The sequence below is a fragment of the Petaurus breviceps genome, unplaced genomic scaffold (assembly GCF_028583685.1).
Source record: "Petaurus breviceps papuanus isolate PSGF00001 unplaced genomic scaffold, PetGlider_PUasm1.0 90919, whole genome shotgun sequence".
NCBI classification, from domain to species: domain Eukaryota; kingdom Metazoa; phylum Chordata; class Mammalia; order Diprotodontia; family Petauridae; genus Petaurus; species Petaurus breviceps.
In genome coordinates, this window is record NW_027187378.1 from 39,345,998 (window position 1) to 39,368,522 (window position 22,525).

General features: G+C 36.4%; 1 protein-coding gene across 1 annotated transcript in view; it reads right to left on the reverse strand.

Annotated features, from left to right (window-relative positions):
* Nucleotides 1-4,675: 4,675 nt before the first annotated feature.
* Nucleotides 4,676-22,525, reverse strand: part of ADAM2 (ADAM metallopeptidase domain 2) — a 128,414-nt gene continuing 110,564 nt past the window's right edge. The window contains exons 17-20 of the mRNA XM_069075979.1: nucleotides 16,485-16,562; nucleotides 16,173-16,287; nucleotides 7,716-7,869; nucleotides 4,676-4,730 (exon numbers count right to left, since the gene is read on the reverse strand). Coding sequence (XP_068932080.1) covers nucleotides 4,676-4,730; nucleotides 7,716-7,869; nucleotides 16,173-16,287; nucleotides 16,485-16,562 — 402 coding nt within the window. The remainder of the gene's footprint in view (nucleotides 4,731-7,715; nucleotides 7,870-16,172; nucleotides 16,288-16,484; nucleotides 16,563-22,525) is intronic.

A 22,525-nucleotide genomic window follows, 5' to 3' on the forward strand; every position in this document is an offset into this window, starting at 1 on the left:
CACACACACACAAATATATATATTTCATCCATCCATATACATACATATATACACACACACACATACACACACACATACACACACACATATACATATATATATATATATATATATATATATGGATGTATAGGTGTTAATCTGAAGGTTTCCAAAACGTAAATGATTTCTGGTGATAAGTTAATTGGCTCTGTGGCACTAAAGCAAGTTTTAATCTGTGTATAACAATTTGAAAACACATCCAGCTGATTTAAGGTTAAGCTTTCTATTGCAAATTTCTGTGATCAGAGCAAGTAGTCAGTAAAAGATATGAGCTCCTTTGTGTTAGCTTACTGGGAAATCTAATTTTTTTTTCATCTAAAATTAGGACATGCTCAATAGAAGAGATGCTTTGAAAGGTCTTGTGTGTTATATTTTTGAAGATTCAGTAAATTTCAAGATGAGTTATTGTTAAATTAATGCAATAAGTTGTAAAGCAGAAGAGATCTTTCTGTTTTAATCTGAATTTGTAGTTATTGCATGGCCTAAACAAAAGTTAACATTGGTATTTGAATACATAAGTAAAATTTTAGATTCCTGAAGTATCTCACTCTTCCAGACTGAGTATAATTAGGGAAGAATAAACAAATTTGCAAAGAAACTAAGATTCCAGTGTAGAGTAGCTATGTTAGTAAAAAGAATAATAACTTAGGAGATTCTTGTTTTATGGTTAAAACTGTAAAGGAAAGCTAAATAATCTAGGTAATGTGTTTGAGAAATTTAGAAAGCTAATAAAGGTTTGATTAGAAATATGAAAGGCAGGGGCGACTAGGTGACACAGTAAGTGTCTGGAGTCAGGAGGACATGAGTTTGGTTCCGGCCTCAGACACTTAACAACCACACAATAAAAACTAGCCCTGTAACCTTGGGCAAGTTACTTAACCCCAATTGCCCTCCAAAAGGCGAAAAAAAAAAAAAGAAAGGCAGAAAGATTTGTAGATTGATTTTATAATTAGTAGCTAAATCAAATTTTAGATGGCCCTATCTAAAGGACACTAGTCCATATTTATTTGCTATTTCATAATTTGGGAAACTGTAAATTTTACTATTATTCTAAGCTTTGATTACAGGAATCGTTGTCAAAAAGGACAATAATGAGATGGCAGGGGCTGCAGGCTGAAAAGTGCTCAAGGTGGATGTCTGTGCTTGGGAAAATTTGGGAGACAACTTAGGACACTATCCATGTGGGATCTCTTTGACTTTATTTCCCAATTGTTCATTTTCTTTCTGAGAAGGAAACCACTCCACCTATTTATGCCTAAGCCCTACTTTTAGCACCCAGTGGCTATCTGAATACTACCAGAGATGACTCATGCCTGGAATCAAACAAGGCTAAGGAAGTTTTCCTTCTGGCAAGGTTTATGACATTGCCCCTCTTTTTCTTCTATAGCAAATTCATTGAGAAGTAATATTCAGGGCAAATAAATGAATGAATAAATACAGAGATAACATCCTTCAAAGAAGGAGATAAGTAGTAAGGCAAAATGTAATAGATGCCTAACTGAAAAGGATAGTAAAGTTTGAGGAGAACAACAGGATCAGACTTAGATGATTCCTCTAGAACTATATACAGATGTATAAGATTGGTTTCCAAAAATTGCCTATTATGAGAATTTAAGCTTTGGGAATGTGTGTTTTGGGAATAAGATCAGAGGTTTGGATTTTAGCATGAGGACTATATAAGATAGTGGTAAGGGTGAAATTAATGTTACTTTATTAAAGCATCTGTCTGATAATAAAAAAAAAAGAGATTCCTATACCAGGTACAGGATTTAGGTAAGGGTGGAAATAACAAAGAATAAATAAACTGAAAATTCTCTGAAGTTTCAAAATGCAGAACTAATTTTAAGTTATTGTACTAATTTATATTAAGTAAGAATTATCTGGTAACCCCTAGATCTGAACTAGAGGAGCAGAATTCCCTTTTTGAATTGTATAACTACATGAGGCATCTGGGATTCAAAAATGTTGTTTAAATGAAATAGGTCACTGGGATACAAGGAATTGGATGTTAATTGACATTGGTAATAATGATTCTGTTCATTTGTATGGTTTGTGTGTAAGTTTTCTTGGTTATCTTGGTGACATGTAATGACCTTTCTAAAAGCTTAGAATATTGTGAGTCGTCGAAGAAAATTAATCTGTACCTGATTTAATGTAATCATGTCATTTTGTAAAATTGTGAGAAAACCTTATTGTATTGCTTGAGCCTAGCCCTGTGTGGCTAAGAAAACTGAACTATTTGATTATACTGTTTAGACCTAGTCTTGCACGTCTGGGAAACTGGACCTTTATAGGTACCCTTGGTGTCAAATCATGTTTCTGAGAACCCTGTCAGGTCTGGCTGGCAGTGCCAACTTGTATATGAACTCTAGGTATCTGAAGATTACTGGCCCTGAACCAAGGGATCTGAAGAAGAGGACATCAGATGCAGACAGGTTTCCCAAGAGTCCGGACCTGGCCTGTACTAGGACTGTTTCTTTCCTGAAGACCCCATTTTGGAAAGATGAGCAATCAAATGAGAAGCTTTCACAGTATGAAAAGAAAGTTGGGATTGTCTAGGGGGGAGTGAAAACTTCTCAGAACTTCCCTCTCCCCTTCCCCACCTCTTCACTTCTGCTGTCGATCAACAGCAAGCTCTTTCAGGAGGCTTTCTCATTTCCCACCTCTGTGGGCCCCTCCTCCCAGACAGTGGGAGTCAGGAACAGCCTGAGCTCACTCCTCCCCCATTGCTTTGGGACCCTCCCCCCTTTCCCTTGATGTCAATCAGCATCCTTGCTCTTTGTAAGCCATAGTGGTGGGCTCCTCTGTGGTTTGTCATTAGGGAAGATTTTTGCATCTAAACTTGAGCCTACCTCTCAGCCCCTTGGGAGAAGGAATGCTGGGGGGGAGGGGAGGGGAGGGAGGGAGGTAGTATAAATTCTTATTCTGCCTTTTGTATTGTGCCTCTACTTCATGATCAGTCATGGGGAAGACCACCCTCTTCTCCCAGGGAAGAGAATAAATTCCTATTCTTATCCTAAGAGATCTCCGTCTTCTTGATTTTGGATGAGGGTTTTTTCATCCCAAACACTTTGAAGGTGAATGCTGCTATAGGTGAAGAGATGGCCTGTGAAGGAAGATGAGAACCTTTCACTGGATGAGGCCTGGGGGATTTTATGCTTGAAAAATCTACTTGTCCTGGGGAGGAGGGAAGGAAAGGTGTTGGAAGCTCTGGGGGAAATTGGTACCTGGAGCATTGGTAGAGCAGGGAGAAGATTTCCAGGCAAATGTAGGAAAAAAAGGTCAGCAAGAGAGGATATAGATCAATGATGGACTGCATAATCAGGGACATGGTAGGGAAGGAGTCCTACCACAAGTTAGTGTCCTCTCTGACACTTATAATAATTGACATTGTCCTGGAAGTGAGGCACATAGCAATGGCAAAAAGTACCTCGAGGGGAGAGCCTAAAATGGATGGATACCTTACAAGCTTTGCTTGCATGAAAGAGGTCAGATAATTATAGGGGTCAAGAAGCAGAGAATGAGGGTTTAGAGCAGGGGTGGGGAACCTGTGGCCTTCTAAATCCTTAAGTCAGAGATAAAGTGATTTCCCCAAAGTCACACAGGCTGAAGATGGCAGATCTGGGCTCTGAACCCACATCCTTTGACTCCAAACCCAGCATATATTTCAATAAAATGTCTTTACAAGAGCAGTAAGAAACATAGAAATATGAATCAAAAGGACACATTTTCTTAAATAAATGCTATTACTTCATAATGCTCTTACCCAACTTACTAAATCCTCTCCAGTCTACCATAGACACATAAAATACACATACACACACATTTTATTTCACATAAACAAATAATCCTTGAGAAAGAAAAAAACCATTGTATTAGCCAAGATACAAAGAAATCCCTGAGTGTTTCTATCACTTTCAAGCAGCTAAGGCCCACCTTGCCCAGTCTAGGCAGTCAGCTGTTCCAATGTCTTCTGCTCTTAAACCTGTAGAAGAGACTACAGTGAAATAAGAGTGACATTAAAATCATTGAAGACAATTGACAGATATCAGAACCAAAAGAAAAAAACCCTTAATTAGGATTTTTTTCCAGACAATCAAGGTCACACAATTAAAACTAGATGTAACCTGAAATGCTTACAATTCATATGATGAAGGAAGTGATATAAGTTAATAATATCCAAATGAAAATCTTTATCATGAAGAAATAAATCACTGATATTGACAGCTCATATTTATATACATGTTAGGATTTACCAAGCACTTTCTTAAGAGCAACTCTGTGAGGAAATGGAATCTTGGAGGCATTAAGTGATTTGTGAGGGTCCAACAATGGTGAATGCTAAGAGTTACAATTTAGACACAGGTCTCCCCTGAACTTTACCTTTTTGAAATTAGAATTTTTTTTAGAAATCAGAAATTAGAATTTTTAATAAGTTTATCATGTCAGTGTTTTAGTTTATGTGAAAGAAAAATGTGTTCAAATTTTAAAAATTTTCAAGTTGCACCTATGTAAGTATACTGCCATGAAAAATTAATATTTTATATTTCTATATTGAAACATCTAGAAAATGAGTAGGAATTGGCTTCATACTTTATGTTCACATAACAAAACATACAAAACTCACCTCCATGTCTTAAATTTCTGGATTGTCCTTGGCTTCTTTTGAATAACTGTCTTCTGAAAATGATCTTTATAAGTAAAAGAAAAAAAAATTAAGTATTTAAAATAAAGGTAAAGGAAATACTGCTTTTCCAGTTACATCATGCTTTCTAATTAAGTTTATTATCATATAAAGGTTTTTTTCTTATTATTCTACCTTCTACATTGTTTCATTAAATTCACAAACTTTACTTCAATAAAAATTCAGGGCATAGAGAAAGGTGACTTGCTGTAAATTGTGTCTAGGAGTCTGAATGACATGCTGTGTAGCATATCGGTCTATCACGACATTTGTAGTAATGATGCTTGACCTGGCCCCATGCCAACTGACTTTTTTCCTTTGGGACATTTGTACCTTCACCATTTTTTTTTCTCTGTTTTTAATCTGATCCTCCTTCCTGAAGTGAAAACTTCTGTCACAGTCTGCTAATGTACAAACAGAGCCCTCTTTGTTCCTAGGCACTGATATTTATCTTACACTTGGCAATGTGAGTCTTATACAAAAAGAAGGGAAGAAGGGGAATAAGAATTTATTAAGTGCCTACTATGTGCCAGGCACTGTGGTAAAGGCTTTATAATTATTATCTCATTTGATCCTCACAACAACCCTGGGAGATAAGGGCTATTCCTGCCTCTCTTCTAATCTTCCCTATTTCTGTCAAAGGCACCTCAATTCTTCCAGGCTCCCAAATCAGCAATCTCAGTGTTAAACAGCCTCAACTTCTGACTCTCCTACATGCCACATGTCCAATCCTTCAGATCTCTAGAAATAAGATCCCTTTTCTCTACTCAGCTGCCATCTAAGTTCAGCCTCTTAATATCTCTCACCCAGACGGCCCCAAGTCAATTCTGACTTCAGTCCACTCTCCACACCACCATGAAAGTGATTTTCCTTAAGCACAGATCTAACCAAGTTACTCTTGTACTCAGTCAACTCTCATTCATCTTTTGGTTCTCCCTAGGACCTGGCTCCCTCCTAATGACATAAAATCCCTGGCTACCCTTTCTAATACTGGTTGCACTTTCACTGATAAATACCCTTTGACTTTCTGGTCATGGTAGGAGAGCCATAATACTCCTTGGTATCAATGACCACTTCCAGATTCTCCCTTTATCACCATCACTAAATAATTCCTCTTCCTCTGAGATTCATTCAATACAAATTTATCACTCCATCAAAATTCTGATAGCTGTTATCTATTGATTTCACCCCACCCCCATCCCCCAGGACACTCTCCTTTCCTCAGTGAGTTTAGTACCTGGATCACAGTCTTTCTCTCTACACTAACTCTTGTTCATATACTAGGGAACTTCAACATAAACATTAATTCTCTCAAACACAACTTCCCAGTTCCTCAATCTACTCATTTTCCATGACTCATTCTTCTACTGCACTTCAGTTGCACACAGAAATAATAAAACACTTGATTTTGCAATCACCCATAAGGGTTTATACTTCCATGTTCACATACTCTGAAGTTCCTTTCTATGATCATAATACTTTATCATTCTATCTTTCCCTCTGCCTTATGACCACTAACTCTGTTTTTTCCTCTTCACTGTGACCTCTAATCCCTACACCCCTCAGTTCTTTTCCAGGTCATTAACCCTGCATCGACCATAACTCCCTTCCCTATATAATCCCCCTGGTGAATCAATTCAATACTATTGTATAATCTACACTGAAGTCCCTTTCTCTCTTTTTCTATTACTCAATATGCCTTACTAAGCACAAACTTGGATTGTTCCCACCATCCACTGACTTTGTTCCTTTTCATACTCTACTGAATGGAGTAAGAGAAAAAATCATGAAAATTGCTAACTAGGGCCACTACAGATTTATGTTAGATAATCTCAGCTAAGCCCTTATTGCAGAATGGTAATCTTTTTATATCTCCTTAATTAAGTCACTATTCCACTCAAAATAACAGCTATCCTAAACTTTTTTTATTCATCTTTAGGATTCACATAGCATTCACTCTCACCCTCTCGACTGAGGATTAACCTTATATTTGATCACAACATTGAGGCCATTTGCCAAGAGCTCCCCCAACTCCATTACTCCTTATTTCATGTCACTCAGATGTAGTCCCCCACTTTCTTCCATACCTGTCTTGCTTTAGAAAGTAGCTCTTTGGGGTGGCTAGGTGGCACAGTGAATACAGCACCAGCCCTGGAGTCAGAAGGACCTGAGTTCAAATCCAGCCTCAGACACTTAACACTTACTAGCCATGTGAACTTGGGCAAGTCACAACCCCAATTGCCCTGCCTTCCCCTCTCCAAGAAGCAAAAAAAAAAAAAAAGGAGGTAGCTCTTCCCATTTCCTAAACAAACCATTCTACATGCACCCTTGGTCTCATCCCATCCTGTCTTCTCCAATAAATTGCCCCGTCTCTATACAGACTCTCACTAATCTTCAGTCTTTCCTTGGATCTATTGATCAACTTATTGGAGATGAGCCTTTCTGTAGCTAGATAAGCTTATGATCTGAAAGGAAACATAATCTATGAAGGTTATACTCAAAGTCTTTCTAACATGGGAGAATCTGCCAGAACTTGTATCTCATGTCACTGCTTTTGAGAACCCAGGCAAACACATCAGTTCTCAATGGGAAAGAATTTTGGTGCCACATAACTTTACTAGAGAAAAAAGTCAGAAGAGAATCAGGATAAAAATACTGAAATGGGGGCAGCTAGGTGGCAAAGTGAGTAAAGGAGTCAGGAGGACATGAGTTTGGTTCTGGCCTCAGACACTTAACACCCACACAAAAAAACTAGCCCTGTAACCTTGGGCAAATTACGTAATCCCAAAAAAACCTGAAATGTTTCATGATTGCTTGGTAACTATCCTCCACCCAAAATAAAAGAAACCAGTCTCAGCTGAGATGTTAACTATAAATTGTCTAAACAAAAGCAAAGTTTAGTTCTCTATTAGTAACAGTGACAAGTACAAGGAATTTGTATATTAAAGTGTTAGTAATATTTCATAAATTTTCAATGAAAAAATAAAGTTACTCATCACTTGATGCATCCTGAGGTATACATTTTTTTCCGTGGCAAAAAAATATTATTGCTAAAATGATAGCTATTGTAAAAATAACTGCTACAGGAAAGCCAATTATGATGCCCCAGTTTTTAGATCTGTAACCTGAAGACATTGCAAGTAAATCTAGGGGAAAAAATTAAAAAATAAAAGCAGATATCAACCATAATGAAATGTATTTGCCTATGAAACTGGAAAGTTTTAAACTATATTGTGATTGATGATGCATCATTAATTTATTTATGTAGATAAATTCAATGTAAACACTATTAGATATTCTACATATAATGTACACATATATACAAGACAATATATATTAATCTCTCCTAAAGTTTTACTCTGATATATCATTGTGAAGTGAAAGTGACTCAAATTCTTTAAAGTTATGGTGGGAGAGTATTAGCAAGCTGGAAAAGCTGCCTGTATGGACAAGGAAAAGGATGTCAGATGCATGACCAGAGGTGTTTTCTGCTCAGGGAAGAGAAGAACAGGATTACCACTCTTGCCCAAAATGATGCTGAAGATCAGGTTAACTTTTTTAGGGTGCCATGTCACACCATTGATTCACATTAAAATCTCCCAGATATTAGTCACCAATTGCATGGCTCCCCCATCCTGTATTTGTGGAACTGATTCTTTAAACCTAAGTGTACTGTGTTTGTGCCTATTCAATTTTATCTTGTTAGATTCATTTTAATTTGCCAAAATATTAAACAGCATGTTAATTATCTGTCCAAGCTTTGTGTCATTTGTGACTTGGTAAGTAGGTCTTCTGCACCTTCATCTAAGTCATTGATAAAATTATTGAAGAAAAAAGGGACAATGGCAGATTCCTAGGATACTTCACTAGGGGTTCCAAGTTCTATTTATCAGTAATCTGGGTCTGGCAATTAAATGAATTCTGAATTCACATAACTATATTATCATTTGTTATCATCTTTCCCTCTTGTCCAAAATAATATCATGAGAGATTGTTAACTATCTTATCAAAGGAGACTCAATCCATGGCATTTAATTTAATTTCAACAAAGATTAAGGCTCTCTACATGGGTAAAGATAAAAAGTGATATAATTCCTTCTCTCAAGGAATTTACATTCAAACAGAAAATACACAATTATACATAGATATGTATAATACAAGTATGGTTAGAAAGGGGAGATTCAAAAAAAATTCTCTAGGAAAAGTAAAGGGGGGCACAAATATTTTGGGTTGCAAGGATTATGAAAAGCTTCAAGGAGGAGATGGCCCTTGAGTTGATTTTTGAATGAAGAGAAGGGTTTTGAAAGGGAGAGATGAAAATCAAGAGTCTACAAGGTATGGGACATAGCCTATGCAAGAATTCACCGAGCCATGTTAAATTGAGGAAAAAGCTATTAGTCCAGGCATATAGGTGGCTCAGTGTATAGAGAGAAGGATCTGGAGTCAGGAAGACCTAAGTTCACTTACTAATTGTGTGTCCCTGGACAAGTCACTTAACCTCTTTCAGCCTCAGTTTATTCATTTGTAAAATGAAGATGAAAATAGCACTTACTTCCCAGGGTTATAATGAGGATAAAATGAAACGATATCTATGTAAATGATAGTTGTTGTTTGTTTGTGTGTTGTTGTTATCCAGTTTGACTGGAAGGTAGAATATATGAAAGTCTAAATACCAGGAAAAAGAATTTATATTTTAACTTATAGGCAACAGGGAGCTACCGAATATTTTTAAAGAGGACTAAGACTTGGTCAGACTCATGCCTGAGGAATGCAATTTTGGCAGCCATGAGAAGGATTAGAAGGAAGATACACTGGAGAGGAAGCAAGAAGAGTTGGAAGGCTATTACAATAGACCTAGGTAGGAGGTGATGAGGGCCTGAACTAAAGTGATAGTCATATTATCAGACAGGAGAACATAGATTTGAGACATATTGTGGGATAATAAGTAGCACTTATCAATAGAATGGATGGTGTGGGGAAGAGGAAGGGAACAATCAAGGATGACTTTGAAGTTTTTGAATCTGGGTTCCTAGGAGCGTAATGGTACTACAAAAAGAAAAATAGGAAAGTTGGATGGAAAGGTGAATTTTGTAGTAGATGGTGATTTAATTTTAGAATACAGAATTTGAAGTATTGGCTATATATCCAATGGGAAATGTATAAAGGGAAGTTGAAAATACAAAATTATACTTTTATGGTAAAATTTGGACTACAAATGTAGATTTTAAAGTCATTTGTTTAGAGATGATGAATGCATAAAATAGCATGAGATGATCAAGAAGAGAATGTAAATAAAAAGGACTATGACCTAGGATATTTATGAAGTAGAAAGAAGACAATAAACCAGTGAAGAAGACCAAGAAGAAATAGTCATGTATGTAGGAAAATGAGGTGAGAGGCAGTGTCATGGAAGCCAGTGGAATATAGAGTATCCAGGAGGAATGAGGTGCTTAGTAATGTTGACAGATCCAGAAAGGTCAAGGAGAATGAGGACTGGAAAACATTTTAAGGATTAAGAAGTCATTTGTGACCTTAGCAAGAGCAATTTCCATACATTAGTAGGAGTCAGACCATAAAGAGTTGAGGAAGAAGAGGCAGTGAATACTGACTGTTATTTCTAGGAATTTAACAATGAAAGGAAAAAGACATATAGGATGATATCAAGGGAGTGGGAATCATCATTCAGAAAGATGCTGACGGGCTAGGGTACTAGGCCATTTATAACATGAAAAAATTCAGTGGGACACATGTATTGAGTTTGAATGTACAATGGGCATTCAAGTGCAAGTTACCCAAAAGGGAGTGCGTTTTTGGTAGACTTAAAAGTCAATTTAGGTCAACAGTACAATATAGCATCCAAGAAAGTTAATGTAAACTCAAGCTACATTAAGAAAGGCATAATAGGGGTGGCTAGGTGGCACAGTAAATAGAGCACCGGCCCTGGAGTCAGGAGGACCTAAGTTCAAATCTGACCTCAGACACTTAACACTTGCTAATCGTGTGACCTTGGGCAAGTCACTTAACCCCAATTGCCCCTCCAAAAAAAAAGAAAAAAAGAAAGGCATAATGGGGAGGCAGAGCCAAGGTAGCAGAGTAAAGGATGGGACTTGCCAGAGTTCTCCCCCAAACCCATCCAAATACCTTTTTAAAAATGTCTCTAGACAAATTACAGAGCAGCAGAATGCACAAAAAGATGGAGTAAAACAAATATCTAACTCAAGACAACTTAGAAGTTTGGCAGGAAAGGTCTGAAATACCTGGGTGAGGCTGGGCCACAGCACAGGCACAGGTCACACCAGCATAGCCACAGCCACATCAGAAGAGGAGCAGGCCTTGGTAGCCACTGAATCAGCAGTGGCAGTAGCTGCTTCCAAAGCTTTCAGCCCACAGAGAGTAAGGGGGTAGAACAACTGGTCAGAAGGAGATTACAGGGATCTTTGTGCTAGCACCAAAGCAGATCTCTGTTGCTTTGCCCATACTTGGATCTGTGCTGCAGTCCTAGGTAGCACTCCCAGGGTGAAGAGGAGTACTAGCATACCAGAGCTTGTGGCCAGAGTGAAGGAGGGACCCTCTTCACAGTTCCAGGACAGAAAAGATTGCTTGTGGTCACTCAGAGACCAGACACAGCTCAGGAGAGGAGTAAACACCTCTCATCATGCCACCTTGGAAAAATGGAAAATGTACAGGTCCCTAGAAGTCATCTCTGAAAATAGCTGCACAGAACACCTGAAGCTTGGGACAGCACACCCTACACCCTGGAAGCAGAGCCCTACTTTAACAAAGAGTTAAAAGTCAAGTACTAGGCTGGTAAAATAAGGAAACAACAGAAAAAAAAACTCTGACTATAGAAAGTTACTATGGTAACAAGGAAGATCAAAACACACATGCAGAAGAAGACAACAAAGTCAAAGCTCCTAGATCCAAAGCCTTCAAGAAAAATATAAATTGGTCTCAGGTCATGTAAGAGCTCAAAAAGGATTTTGAAAATCAAGTAAGAGAAGTAGAAGAAAAATTGGGAAGAGAAATGAGAGGGATTCAAGAAAATCATGAAAAAAGAGTCAACACTTTGGTAATGGAGACACAAAAAATACTGAAGAAAAGAACACCTTAAAAAATAGACTAGGCAAAATGGTAAAAGATGTTCAAAAAGACAATGAGTTCTACTAAAAAGTAGAACTGGCCAAATGGAAAAGTATAAAAGTTCGCTGAAGAAAATAATTCCTTAAAAATTAGAATGGAGCAAATGGAAGCTAATGACTTTATGAGAAATCAAGAAAGAATAAAACAAAACCAAAAGAGTAAAAAATAGAAGACTATGAAATATCTCATTGGAAAAACAACTAACTTGGAAAACAGGTCAAGGAGAGAGAATTAAAAAATTATTGGATTTCCTGAAAGCCATGATAAAAAAAACAAAACTAACAGCCTAGACATCTTTTTCAAGAAATCATCAAGGAAAATCGCCCTGATGTTCTAGAACCAGATGGTAAAATAGAAATTGAAAGAATCCACTGATCACCTCCTGAAAGAGATTAAAAAATGAAAGCTCCCAGGAATATTATAGCCAAATTCTAGAGTTCCCAGGTCAAATAGAAAATATTGCAAGCAGCCAGAAAGAAACAATTCCAGCACTGTGAAGCCACAATCAGGATAACACAAGATTTAGCAGATTCCACATTAAAGAATCACAGGGTTTGGAATATGATATTCTGGAGAGTAAAGGAACTAGGATGAAACCAAAACAGCTAGGATGATACCCAGGAAAACTGAGTATAATCCATAAGGAGAAAAAATGGATATTCAATGAGATAGAGAACTTTTAAGCATTTTTTTTAAGCAATTGGGGTTAAGTAACTTGCTCAAGGTTACATAGCCAGTTTTGTGTGTGTGGGTGTGGGTGTTAAGTATCTAAGGCTGGAACCAATCCTAGGTCCTCCCAACTCCAGGGCCAGAGCTCTTATTCACTGCGCCACCTAGCCACCCCACTTTTAAGCATTCTTGATGAAAAGACCAATGCTGAATAGAAAATCTGACTTTCAAATACAAGACCCAAGAGAAGTATGAAAAGGTAAACAGGAAAGGAAAATCATAAGGGACTTAATAAGGCTAAACTGCTGACATTTCTAAATGGGAAGATGATATTTGTAACTCATAAAGACCTTTGTCATTATTGGGGTAGTTAGAAGGAGTATATATACACAGTACATATAGACAGTTAGAAGGGGTATATGTAGACAGAGTATATATAGACAGACATAAGTTGAATATGAAGGGATGATATCTAAAAATTAAAATTAAGGGGTGAGAGAATTCCTAGGAGAAAGAGAAAGGGAGAGGTAGAATGGAGCAAATTATCTCACATTAAAGAGGCAAGAAAAGGTTTTTTAAAATGAAGGGGAAGAGGGGAGGAAAGAGGGGGACTGAGTGAATCTTACTGTCATCAGAATTGGCTCTAAGAGGGAATAATATACACACTCAATTGGGAATACAAATCTATCTTACCCTATAGGAAAATAGGAGGAGGAGACAAGAGAAGTGGAGGTGGGTGATAGAAGGGAGGGAAGACTGGGGAAGGAGGTAGCCAGAAGCAAAACACTTTTGAGGAGGGATAGAGTAAAAGGAGAGAGAGAGAAGAGAATAAATGGTGGAATAGGATGGAGGTAAATACAGTTAGCAATAATAACTGTGAAAAAGTGCTGAGGTTTCTTTGATAAAGGTCTCATTTCACAAACATATAGAGAGCTGAGTCAAATTTATAAAATAAGAGCCATTCTCCAATTGATAAATGATCAAAAGATATGATGGTATGATCAGTTTTCAGATGAAATAAAAACCATCAATAAGTATTATCTGTAATGGGGATAAGCTGGAATTCTTCCCAATAATATCAAGGGTGAAGCAAGGATGCCAATTATTCAATTCTCCTGTTATTCAATATTGTACTAAGATGTTAACTATAACAATTAGAGAAGAAAAAGAAGAAAGAATTAGAATAGGCAACAAATTAGAATAGGAAACAAAACTATCACTCTTTGCAGATGATAAGATGGTATACTTAGAGTACCCTAGAGAATCAACTGAAAAACTAGTGGAAATAACCACTTCAGTAAAGTTGTAGGATATAAAATAAATCCACACAAATCATCAGCATTTTTGCATATTACCAACAAAGTAAAACAAGAAGAGTTAGAAAGAGAAATTTCATTTAAAATAACTGCAGACAATACAAAACTCTTGGGAGTCTACCTGCAGAACAAACTCAGGAACTGTATGAATGCAGTTATAAAGCAATTTTCACATTAATAGTCATATCTAAATAATTGGAGAAATTATTTTCTGCTCATGGGTAGGCCATAATGAAAATGACAATTCTACCTAAATTAATTTACTTATTCAGTGCTATACAAATCAAACTACCAAAATTTATTTTATGGAGATAGAAAAAAATAATAAAATTCACCTGGAAGAAGAAAAGGTCAAAAATATCAAAGGAAATCTATGAAAAAAAAATGTGAAAAAAAGTGGCCAAGGAGTGCCAGATCTCAAACTGTATTATAAGGTGGTAATCCTCAAAATAATCTGATACTAACTAAGAAATAGAGTGGTCAATCAGTGGAATAGATTAGGTACAAAATACACAGTAATGAATGATTGTAATAATCTAGTGTTTGATAAACCCAAAGAACTCAAGGAGCTTTTGGAACAATAATTCACTATTTGACAAAAATTGCTGGGAAAACTGGAAAGCTGTTTGACAGAAACTAGGTATAGACCAACATCTCACACATGTATACCAAGATAAGGTCAAAATGGGCATATGATTCAGATATAAGGGGTGATATCAGGTAATACAGGTTTTATTTCTCAAATATATAGAGAGCTGAATTAAATTTATAAGAATTTGAGTCATTCCCCTAATTGATAAATGGTCAATGATATTAACAGGTAGATTTCGGAATTAAAAATCAAAGCTATCTGTAGTTATATAAAATGCTCTAAATAACTACTGATTAGAGAAATGCAAATTAAAACAACTGTAAGGTACCACCTCAAACCTTTCGGATTGGCTAATATGACAGAAAAAGTAAAATGACAAATTTTGGAGAGGATGTGGGAAAATTGGGATATCTATAGTTTGGTGGAGTTGTGAACTGATCCAATCATTCTAGAGAGCACTTTGGAACTATGCCCAAAGGTCTATAAAAGTATGCATTTGCTTTGACCCAGCAATATCACTACTAGATCTATATTCCAAAGAGATCAAAGAAAAAGGAAAGGCATGTACAAAAAATATGTACAAAAATATAGCAGTTCTTGTTGTGGCAGCAAAGTATTGGAAATTGAAGGGATGCCCATAAATTGCAAATTGGCCAAACAAGCTGTGTTATACTGGAATAGTATTTTGCTATAAGAAATGACAATTAGTGGGGCTGCCAGATGGCGAAGTGAGTAGAGCATCGGCCCTAGAGTCAGGAGGACCGGAGTTCGGTTCCGGCCTCAGACACTTAACACCCACACAAAAATACTAGCTGTGTAACCTTGGGCAAGTTACTTAACCCCAGTTGCCCTCCAAAAAGCAAAAAAAAAAAAAAAAGAAAAAAATGACAAGTAGGATGCTTTCAGAAAAACCTGGGAAGACATACGAACTGATACAAAATGAAGTAAGCAGCAGAGCATTGTACTTAGTAACAGCAATATCATACAATGATCAACTCTTAATGACTAAGCTATTTTCAGCAATACATTTGGAATCAAAATTATGAAGATCAAAGCATACTTTTCTTTTACTTTCTCTATTTTACTTTTTGGTCTGCATTTTTTTGGCAACATGGCTAATATGGAAATATATTTTGCATGACTGCACATATATAATCTCCATCAAATTGCTTGCCTTCTCAGGGAGGGAAAAGAGGAGGAAAGGAGGTAGAGAATTTGGGATTCAAAATCTTTTTTTTAAATGAAAGTCAAAACATCTTTGTCAGTAGTTGAGAAAATAAAATGAGAGAAAAAAGACACCAGCAAATAATATATACTAATAACAAAAAAAAAATAATCACTTGAAGCCAGAATCAATGTGAAGACCAGGTTACAGCATAACAAAAAGTAGCCCTGCATTCTCACTGTCCTTTGTCCACTATACTTTTTTTTTTAATATTATCAGAAAATGCCAAATTTAGATCAAACAAGAGTGACGCTTTCTTTGTCTTTCTATCTTAAGACCCCAGAGCAGAATGGTTGACAAATAGATGGTCCTCAAGAAAAGTAAAATATAGTTTTTTTAAAGCACAAATTTTTTAAAATGCAAATTAAAGCAATTCTTAAATTCAACTTTATGCCCATTAAACTGGTAAAAGCAAAATTTATTACCATAATGTCTTTGGTTAAAAAAAGTACAATATACTATTATACTCTTAATAGAGTTGTAAATGTGAAAGCTGTGACTACTTACCAGATTTTGAATGTATTCCACTGTCAATACTTCCTCCTAGTCCAGAGGTTGGAATGGTACAGTTTGGAGGGAGCCACCCATCTTCACAGTGACAGTGTTTTAGATTATTGCAAACCTGAAACCAAGTGGGAATGTGATGGTGATGCTGAGATTATCAGAAAAAGAATGTACCTTATCTACCTTTTTATAAGGGAAACATTTAGAAACATGGAGCATCCTCATTAATAACACTATTATCATAGCAAGATGTGCTGAATCCAATTCTCATGCATGCATAATTTACAAAAATACCTCCACGCCACTCTCACTTACCCCACGCCCCATGCATTTTCTAATATGACAGTCAAATCCCAGGGCACCAAGATCTACACAATGCCGGTTCAAACAAACCTAAAAATTAAATGAAGTGAGAGATAAATTGAAAGTAATTCTGAAAGAAGCACTTACAATTTAAAGGTTGTTTGGATATTTAAAAGATTAAGTGATTGGAATAAAACAGGAAAGGCAAGAAAATAGCATAAAAACTTGAAAATAAGCAAGTGGAGAAGGTACCATTATTGATAGCATAGAGGGCCAGCCTCTTGTGAGGCTGAGGCTCCTTGGTTGATAATTATTGTAAAGGAAATAAAGATTATAATAACAATAATTATAATAGCCATTACCTTCTATAGCACTTTAAGGTTTGCAAAGTGCTTTACAAATATAAGTGTTGATTGCAAATATCATTGATTCTCACAACAACATTGGGAGGTAGGTACTGTCGTTATCATCCTCATTTTATAGATGAGGAAGCTGAGTCAGGCAAAGGTAAAATTATTTGCCCAGAGTCACACAGCTAGCTTGAGCTAGTTAGGCCAGATCTGAAGTCACACCTTCCTGACTCCAAGCCCAGCATTCTCTCCACTACACCACCAGGTGCCTTGCTTGTTCTTTTACTTTGTTTACAACTTTTTCAGCTCTTTTCTAGTCCCCTTGCATATATACCCTCATTGAACCCTACCTTCACCTTTCTTAAGCTATCATATCATCCTCTATCTTACCTCACTTTCTCATACAAATTCCTTGAAAAGGCTGTCTATACTCAGTGCTTTCTCCAAAGTTAACAATGATCTCTTATATGCCAAATTTGAAAGCCTTTTCTCAGACCTCAGCTTTCTCAGTCACTGCAGAAAATCCTTTCCTCCAGAATGCTCACTCCCTCTCTGACTTTCCTACACTACTCTCCTTTGGGATGCATGAACTACTTTCTCCTTGGTTGCTTCCTATGTTTCTATTTGTTATTTCTGTCTCCTTTGCTGGTTTGATCATCCATATGATGACCCTTTACTATGAGTGTGCCTTAAGGCCACATGCAAGGCTCTCTTCCCTTCCTTCTTCATATTTACTTTCTTGGTAACCATTTAAACTCCTAAGGGTTTAAGTGTTGGTTGACTCTATACAAATGACTTCCAAATCCAAATATCCAGCTCTAGTCTCTCCCCTGAGCTTCAGTCCTACATTGCCAGCTGCCTATTGGACATTTCAAGATGGATTTTCTACTGGACTCCACTGGACTCAAAATCTTTCCGTTTAAACCTTCTTCTGTTTCAGACTTCTTTGTTTCTGTTGAATGTACCACCATTCTTGACTCTCATCATCAATCCCAGAGGTTTTCTATTGTATCTAGAATAAAATATAAACTCTTCTTCTGTTTTCACCCAACAAAACCTGGCCTCAACTTATCTTTACAGGCTCACTGGATATTACCCTCCCTCCCTCACACTATGATCCAGACAAACTGGCCTTCTCTCTGTTCCTTACACATGTCACTCCATCTTCCATCTCTATGCCTTTGCACTGGCTGTCCCCCATGTCTGGAATACATTTCCTCATTACCTCTGTCTCTCAGAATCCTTTTCCTTTAAGATGAAGGCCAGGGATCATTTTCTGCATGAAGCTTTTTTTCATTATCTTCAACTGCTCACTCTTTTTTTCCAGCAAATCTAATTTGCTGCCAAGTCTTATCATTAATACATTTACAACATCTCTCATATATGTTTTCTTCTCTCCATTTAAACAGCCACTTCCCACCTCTTACCTTGACAATTGCAATGGCCTTTTACTGGTCTCCCTGCATTGTCTCTCCTAAATCCAATTCATCCTCCACTCAGCTGTCACTGCAATTTTTCTGAAGCATAAGCTTGATCATATCATCCCCCTGCTCAATGGGCTCCAGTGGCTTCCTATTACTTCCAATATCAAATGTAAACAACTGTTTATCATTTAAACCTATTTATAATCTTGCCTCTCTCTTGCCTTTCCAGTAATTTTATACTTTAATCCTCTCTATGCATTTTACAATGTAGTAACAATGGTCTTCCTGTAGTTCTTCAAACATGATATTCCATCCCCTGTCTCTATACCTTTATTTTGGCTGTCTGTCATACCTTGAGTGCACCGTCCTGTCACTTCTAACACTGTTCCTTCAAGATTAAGGCTTTGAAGTTTATTACAAAGAAATAATCATCAAAACTACTTGTTACTGGCTTAAAAACTGAAGTGTAGATTAATAGAGGAAATCAGATAAAGAAGAATCAGAAATAATTGCATTCAATAATCAAGTGTTCAATGAACATGAGAATGTAAATTGCTTATGGAAGAATCCCCTATTTGACAACTATAGGAACACTAGAAAGCAGTTTGGTATACTAACATCCTATACCATGTACAACAATAAACTCAACATGAATAAGTGATCTAAATATGAAAGGTCACACCATTAAAGGTTGTTTGCTTTCTTTTGAAAAGAACCAGATCAGGTACCTTTCACAGCTAGTGCTAGAACAGTAGTTCTTAATAACAACAACAAAGGAATAGAAACAATTACAAAAGATAAAATGGATACTTTTAATTGCATGGAATTTAAGCTGTTGCCCATTACAAAAACAATGTAATTAAGAAAAGTAGGGATGCTATGATGGCAGGAGGTATCTTTGTATCAAATATCTCTTCTAATAGTCTGACAGAAAGGGAGCTAAAACAAATACATAAGACCAAGAGTCATTTTCCATTGTATATGTAGTCAAAGGCTATGAACAAAGCAGTTCTCAAAATAAGATTTGTAAACTCTTAACAACCACATAAAAGATAAAATAAAAAACAACTTAAAAATGCAAATCGAACTATCTCTGAGGTTCGATAAACCTAGCAAATTGACTAAGATAAGAACAGTCAATGTTGGAGGGGCTGTGGCATGCTAATATACTGTTGGTGGAGATAAAAATCTGTTCAAATATTCTAGAAAGTAATTTGAAATTATGCTAAGAAATTGACTAAATATCTATACCCGTTGATTCAGGGATCCCACTGCTATGCATATATCCCAAGGAGGTCAAAGATGGCAAGGGCAAGGAGATGGTTGCCTATATGCTAAAATACTTAGAGAAATACTTTTTGTAGTAGCCAAGACCCGAAAACAGCGTGCTTTTCATTGGGGAATGGTTACATAAATTGTGGGACATAATTATAATGCTCTATAAGAAAATATGAATATGAAGAATTCAACAAAGCACAGAAAAACATTAGCTGATGCAAATGAAAGAATCACAACTAGCAAAATAATGATAGCAACAATGATAATAACTAGCATTTATACAGCACTCTAAGGTTGCAATTTACTTTATAAATACTATCTTATCAATTAATGTAACAACTCTGGGAGGTAGATGCTATTATTCATTAAAATGTACAAATGAGGAAACTGAGGGTGAGAAGGTGAAAGAACTTGTTGAGGGTCACATAGCTAGTAAGTGTCTGAGGTTGGATTTAAACTTGAGTCTTCCTGACTTAAATTCCAAAGCTTTATGCATTGTTGCTGCAAAGTAATATCCACAGTTCCTACAATAATGCAAATGGAATGAACATAAAAAGTGAAACTGAGTGCTATATAAGGCTAGCAATTATGATCACACCCAAAGGAAAAAGGTCCATCTTTTTTCCCTTCTTTGTAGAAGTGGAGGACTATGGATATGAAAAACTATTTATGCTGTCAGACTCAGTTTATATGTTTGTTAGTTTTACTGGGCTTTTTATTCTTTGTTAGAAGGGATGGTTCAATGGGCAGAGGATGGAAAGGGACATATTTGGAAATGAAGGTAATATTTTAAAAAGACATTAATAAATATTTAAGAAAAGAGTTAAATACAATTTTTTAAATGTTACATTGGACAAGGTCCTCTAAGAACAAAAGCAGAAATGTTTAAGCTCAGAATAAGCTAAGGTCAGCAAGGAATGGTAAAGACATACAAACAGTGCTTTTTATGAATTAGTACTGTTGCTTGGTAGATAATAACAAATGATGATGGAGAGGTGATAGAACTATTCAAATCTATTTTATCTCTATTTTTTTAACTAAGGAGGAAAATCTTTAAACTAAAAAAGAAATACCTAAAATAACTAATAGTGAGTTAAAACCTAGGATAAGTAGGGAGATAGTAAGTATGATTAGCTAACCTTAATGAATTAAATTCAAAGGCCCAGATGAACTTCATCCCAACTCCCAGAAGAATTAACTTATGTGATTATTGAGTCACTGTCAGTGATCTTTGGATTATCATGAAGAATGAGATGTAGGATGGAAGAAGGTAAGATAGTTGTCCCAATTTCCAAAGAGGAGTAAGACAATGGCATCTCAAGACTATAGGCAATGGATCTTGACTTTTACTGGTAAAATTCCAGAGATAATTAATGATCATCTGGTGAAGGAAGCAACCAGAAAAAAAAATAAGCATGTACACATCATGTTTACAAAATGTATAGACAACACAAAGCTAGGTAAGATATTTAATATGTTATGTACCAAAACCCAAAGAAATCGAGACAGCTAATTTGATCTTGGGCATAGTGTCCAGAATAAATGGCTTTCTGTACTCTGCCCTTATTTGATAATATCTGTATGCTACATATTGAGAAAAGGTTATTGATGAACTGAAAAAGGAACAGGACAGAGTGACCAGAATGATCAAGGGCCTCAAGTAGATGTATATAAGGCTGGTAAAAGAATTAGGGATGTTTAAGCTAGAAGAGTGAAGATTTAGGGGGATATCACAAAATCGAAGAATCAAAGAATGAAAATGGACTCAGAGCCAAGGATGAAGGAAGAAGAAGGAAGAACTGAATTTTTTTAAAGGTGGTGTCATAGATGAAGGAAAAATAGATGAAAGAAAAATACAAAGAGAAATGAAGAAATCTATAAACACATTCTTACTGGGGAATACACCGAAAAGATGAAGCAATTCCCCTTTAAAAGTCTCAACTTTCCTGAGGCTTCATAAAAAAAAAAAAAAAAGAGAGGCTGAAAAGTTCATTAAGTGGACAGAAAATTATCCTAGAGGTTGAATAGAATGGGGGAGGGTTAGTTAATAAGATCATGGACATGGAGAAGAAAGGAAATTTGGAGAGTGTCTGCTATAACCAACTCATTTTTAAGATGAAAAATTTGGGGTTCAGAGTGAGAGACTAGCAAGCTATGAGAGAATAGCAGAGCACAGGTTAGCCCAGGTCAAATCTGTTGTGAAATCCAGTGCTTCTTCTTTCACAATGATCTCCCTCATTCATTGATGAATATTTCTGAAGGGAGTGTGGGACTATAAAGATGTATTAACATTAATTAGTATGTCTATGGGGGGGGGCTATATGTTCTTTCAAATGGACATATGAAAAGGGAAGGGAATGAGGGGTTCCAGAGACACCAACTAGCTCTGGACAAGGCTATAAAGAAAGCCCTTATCTTTAGGATCTCACAGTTGGGTGTATTTTTTTGGATCAAACATTGCCTGGAGAAGGTAGGAAGCTTCAAAGGTCTTTCTCCTCCTATAAGGGGGGCAGGGAGAAGGTTCTTTGAACCCAAGGTTTCTCAGGTAAAGGAGGCATTTTAGGAGCATCTCCTGTCAGTAGGTGGCTTATTAAGTGCTCATGAACGACATGATGAAGTCATAATAATGAATGTGAGTGGTGCATTTAATGAATCAATTGGCCCTTGGTAGTTATATAGAAGCAATGGGAAGGACAAATATGAAGAGATTAGCTGGGCTTTTCTAAATATCTTTTTGTTTCTTTGTCTTGGAAGTGGTCATAGGTCTATCTATCATACTTCTTGGGTAATAGAAAGACATATTGCATGGAATGACAATTCTGAACCCAAACTTTACCTAGTATCAAAATATGATTAAAGAAAATTAGGACCAAAAGAACTATGTAAATCTATGGATACCTTCAGTTATCTAGATAATTGTAAATCAGCCCTAAGTCAAGATGGTAGGGATGCACATGGCCAAGGACAAGCGTGTGTCAAGGATGAGGAGCTCACCTCTAGA